Raw genomic sequence first — 4,825 nt, 5'->3', positions numbered from 1 at the left:
TTAAATTTCTGTGACTGACCCTGCATAGATGATACACTGTACTTTACCTCCGTCTTTGACCACACTGGATAAACTGTTAGGTCTCAAGGTTTCAATCACAACCATTCTCTAATACTGTATTTCTTGCATAGCCTACTGTATATTCTATTAACTTGCTCTAAGTACCTAAATGACGTTAACAATTATGCTACTCCAGGAAATGCAATGGCAAAGGCATATAGGCAAGGTTAAGTCATTCTGATGCGAGAGGAATGTCTGTGGTGCAAGGAAGAGTGACTGCGTGTGATAGGGATGACTGGAGAGACTCAAACTACAAAAGAACAAAAATCTATACCAATTTATGACCAAAAAACTGTACCTGCATCTCATTTCAGTTTCTTATTGAGGAAAAGGGTCTTACCACTTAGCTATCCTGTAGTCTATTCACCACCTGATAGAACTGGCCCACCCTCACCATCAGTACTATACTTCATTGACTACACAAAATTTCATTATAATTATGGAGGTAGGAATGAGTTTCCTTGGTTACTATAACGTCACTGAACAGAACTAACACTACCACATCAATACTGTGTGACTGCTTGAATTTCAGTTTAAACTAATGTCACCAGTCACCTTAATCCCACTGGGGGTGGCTACAAAAATTGCCTCTACTCTGCCCTGTCCTCTGCTATTGACCGCCTCCCCTCCAATTCTCATCCCCTTTCTCTTCTATCTCCACTCCATCCCACCAGTCACAGTCCTCCCCCCCCCCACATCTCCCTCCCTCTCTCTCTCTCTCTCTAACTCTCACCCAACCTCCTCTCCCACATCTATATATGGTACAGTCCATCCCTCCACCTCATTCATATTGGTGCAGGAATGAATGTTCTTGGTCAATTCAACCTTCCCTAAATACCTGATTACACTAACAGAAAAAACAGACAGGGGAGAAAGAGACAGGAGAGCGACAGACAGGAGAGAGACAGACAGGAGAAAAGACAGACAGGAGAAAAGACAGGACACACATACAGTACTATACTTATCTGAACAGACTTCTACCACTCTCCTGCAAGCTTGACCCTCCGCTACTTCGAGTTCTCCAGGCAGTCTCCCATCACTCTTCAACCAGGCAATCAGGTTGTCCTCCCCCTGAAAACAGGCTATCTCGATACCGTACCTCATTCACATCCACACGAACCCAAGGCCACCACAGGAACACCACTGCAATGATTGAAGAAATATAGTACAAATTGTTTAGCCAACATTTAGAGTCGACAATTATACAGTAGATATCTGCATCTGCCTTCTACTTGCCCTATAATAATAACTGATCTACCTACATCATTGGCCATATGCCTCAATTCCATAAGGGGTGGCCACTCCAGTGTCCACACACAGCTGTTACCCTATTATGAGTTACCGGTATGACGATTTTAATTAACTAAGCTAGCTTTAGAAATACTCAGAGCGTTTAAAATGCAAACTAAAATCAATATCATCATAAAGGCAATTAATGGGAAGGAAAAGGAAATATATCTTACCAAAATCGTACAGCCTGCACCACTCCCACCTCAAGCCAGACTGACCAAAACCAGAGCTCAGCGTTACCAGATGCCAGTGACAGTAATATCGTACAGCCTTAGTCAAAGTTATCGTATTTTGGCTCAAATTATCGGATTCAATTGCTAAACCTAATCTTCGCGATACAAAACTATTAGTACACTTAATTCATGACAATCAACTTGTATTAATGTTATCTAAAAAAAAAAAAAATCTATTATCTTGGGATTACGTGTTTCTACTGTAAAGAACGTTAATGAATTTACTGTTGTACGTGGCCCTTTTTCTACTCTATGTAGATGTCTGGAACATCATGTGGCTTCTCTCCAGCAAGAGCTGTACTAGGGTACAGCACTTTTGAATTCATATTACGCAACATAGCTCTTGATGGTGTGAAAGTTGTACAGTTGCTATTTTGGTTCCACTGCACACTCTGCTTAGCTAATAACATGTCTCCAACAGTGTCGGTTTTTAGCCTGTTTCTGTCTTTACTTTTCATCCTGTTAATGTCTGAGAATATTCGTTCACAGTCAGCATTGGAATGAGGTAATGAGAGTACTGCCAGAGCAAAATTTGCCACACACTCGTATTTCGGGACTCCCTCATCATCAACCACCGTTTTTACAGTTCCCCAGAACTTATCAGGGGAATTTTCTTTGATCATCCCCTTCTGTTGAGCCATACTTGTTACTTCTTCTGGTAGATTCTCCATGCCAAGCCTCCTCCACTCACCATCCAATTTCTGAAGGGTCAGGTCATCTTGCTCAATAATTCTTGGCAGACAGCTTGCAAGGGGAACAAGACTTTGTTCCCGAATTCCTTGATGCCCGACAACATTAGCTGGGTTTAGTATGCTCAGTCGTGACAAAATTGGATCTCCAAAGTCATACCTCTTCTTCACTTGCTTGGCAGCAGTGACAAGGAATGATCTACACCCGAGACGAAATTCTTTCATTCTTTCTCGGTCGTTGTACATTGCTACATTTTCCACTGTCCTCTTTAACACTGATGCCCCTAGGTATACTTGTTCAAGCAATAGAAATTCTCGTTCTTCATCTGGATCAACATCAGCGAGAGATCTTTTCATCACATAATCCCGGTTCATGTACATCAGCAGAATATCTTTGTATAGTTCACAGGCTTGTCCATGCGGTGAGGTTATCACAACGCACTCACTTTGAAACAGTAGGTTAAATTGTGTAAATTTTTGTAACACACAATCCAAGAAACAAAAATACAGTCTGCAGTAAGGATCATGTAACATCTCATATGCTTGTGCTACTGATGTTGCATTATACTTTTTATGGTGCTGGAAGTGCAGATCAGTAAAGAACATCTGCAGAGGGTCCCACTGTTCAAGCATTCTTCTCACGACTGCGGCATATGAAAGCCAGCGGGTCCTGGAAAGTGTTAAAATGCGGTGCTTTTGTACACCAGCAAAATCCTGGAACTCTGAAAACTGAGCTAATCTCTTGGATGATAGTTTTAGGATGTTGTGAACATCGTGAACTAGCTGTTCAATACTATTGGGAAGCTCCTTACATGCCTCGGAGGTACATAAATGTGCCAAGTGACAAATGCACTTCATTAAAAATATTCCAGGACACACTTCTCTAAATCTGCTGCTAACGGAATTGTGCTGCCCCATCATTGTGCTGCAGCCATCAGATCCAAAACCAATAACATTACCAACAGGTACATTAAAATCACACAGTGTATTCATAATTACAGAGAATATTCGTCTTCCTGTTGCACCCTCAACAGTTCCTTCTGGATCTTCAGCTGTAAATATCGGTACCAGACTCCAAAATTTGCTTACTACTTCTCGTGAATCTGCAAATCGTACCACTACACACAGATTCTGAGAAGTTGAATTGTCCGTTGATTCATCAACCATAATGCTGAACTTTGTATTCCTTAGTTTTTCTGCTAATTCTTCCTGGTAACATTTTGCCATGACTTTCGTACAAACATTGTGGCATTTGGTTCTTTTCATATATAGGTCCTTTGCTATGGCAGAGTCAGGGAAACAGGCCTTCACTACATCACATAAATGGTCTGCAGCTAAAAATGATACATTATGTTCTACCATGAACGCTGTTAATTTTATTTCTGCAGCCCTTACTGCATCAGCTTTACTGTTCTTAACTTCACCACTTGCAAATGCCTCAGATATCTTTTTTGATGAAGATGGTACTGACAGTTTTTTGTGTTTTACACTTTTTTCATGCAATTTAATTGGCGTTATTTGAGCTGATATTTCCACTCCACACACACGACACCATGCCTTCAAGGCACTTTTCTTTGAAGGCTGCAACCACGGAAACTGTTTTTTCCACGCACTTCTGTACTTTTGCTCACATCTCTGTTTATTCTTCGATAAATCATCACTACGGGTCTTTTCTTCTGTGCCTTTTCTTTTATGTATTTTACTTTCAGACATGTTTTACGTTGAGGTAATGCGAAAGCTGTCAAAATTTTACGCTCCTGGGTATAGTTGCTCACTCGTGGGCACACAAGGCGAGGGGAGTCAGACTACTGGGAGGAGGCCAGCAGCCCGGGCAGGCCACTAAACTCATGCCAAGCGAACAGGTCCAACGCCCGCCAGCCGCCCGGGCAGGCCACTAAACTCACGCCAAGCGAACAGGTCCAACGCCCGCCAGCCGCCCGGGCAGGCCACTAAACTCACGCCAAGCGAACAGGTCCAACGCCCGCCAGCCGCTCGGGCAGGGCACTAAACTCACGCGAAGCGGACAGGTCCAAGTACCGTCCAACTTACGTTTTATGGGTGATGAACGGGTAATTTGATTACCACTACATCTCGAGTTAAAATTGTTAATGACTAGCGTTTTTATCAAAAAAAATAATAATAGATTATTATTAGCCATATATTTTCACGTATTTATCGTATTATATCGCATTAAAATGAAGAATTATCGTATACGTAGAAACGTTATTGTTTATCGTACCAAGCACTGATTTATCGTATTTATACGATAATTATCGTATACCTGGTAACGCTGCCAGAGCTCAGAAACCGGCAAATTCTTTCTCCCCCCCCCCTCCCCAGAATTCCGTCCACTTGTTCCCTTCCTCCTTCCCTCTCTCCCTCTCCGTTAATGCCTGTTTCCACCACCATCATTTCTCTCTCTCTCTCTCTCTCTCCTTTCTTCCATTTCCTTTCCTTTCCTTCCTTTCCCCTCCTTGTCTTTCCACCTCTTATCATCCTTCGTCCCTCCACCTCTTCCTCCTCCCTCCTCCCTCCCCTTCCCTCTCGATCCCC

General features: G+C 42.5%; 1 protein-coding gene across 1 annotated transcript; it reads right to left on the bottom strand.

Moving 5' to 3' along the window:
• Positions 1-1,828: 1,828 nt before the first annotated feature.
• On the bottom strand, positions 1,829-3,985 carry LOC145397610 (uncharacterized). The gene is made up of 2 exons (XM_080270650.1): positions 3,389-3,985; positions 1,829-2,284 (listed from the first exon to the last, which is right to left on the bottom strand). Exons 1-2 carry the CDS (start codon positions 3,983-3,985, stop codon positions 1,829-1,831), a joined length of 1,053 nt encoding a protein of 350 aa, XP_080126776.1.
• Positions 3,986-4,825: the final 840 nt, after the last annotated feature.

Source organism: Coenobita brevimanus, chromosome 42, assembly GCF_032717465.1.
Source record: "Coenobita brevimanus isolate Jiangsu-jjx chromosome 42, ASM3271746v2, whole genome shotgun sequence".
In the NCBI taxonomy this organism is placed as follows: domain Eukaryota; kingdom Metazoa; phylum Arthropoda; class Malacostraca; order Decapoda; family Coenobitidae; genus Coenobita; species Coenobita brevimanus.
This window is presented reverse-complemented; position numbering and strand designations above follow the sequence as displayed.

Bases quoted from the DNA above. Each gene is read 5' to 3' on its own strand.
- LOC145397610 (XM_080270650.1), bottom strand. From the start codon at position 3,985: ATGTCTGAAAGTAAAATACATAAAAGAAAAGGCACAGAAGAAAAGACC. The intron at 2,285-3,388 runs GTACGATTTGCA...CTGACCCTTCAG, and splicing joins CTCAGAATCTGTGTGTAGTG to AAATTGGATGGTGAGTGGAG.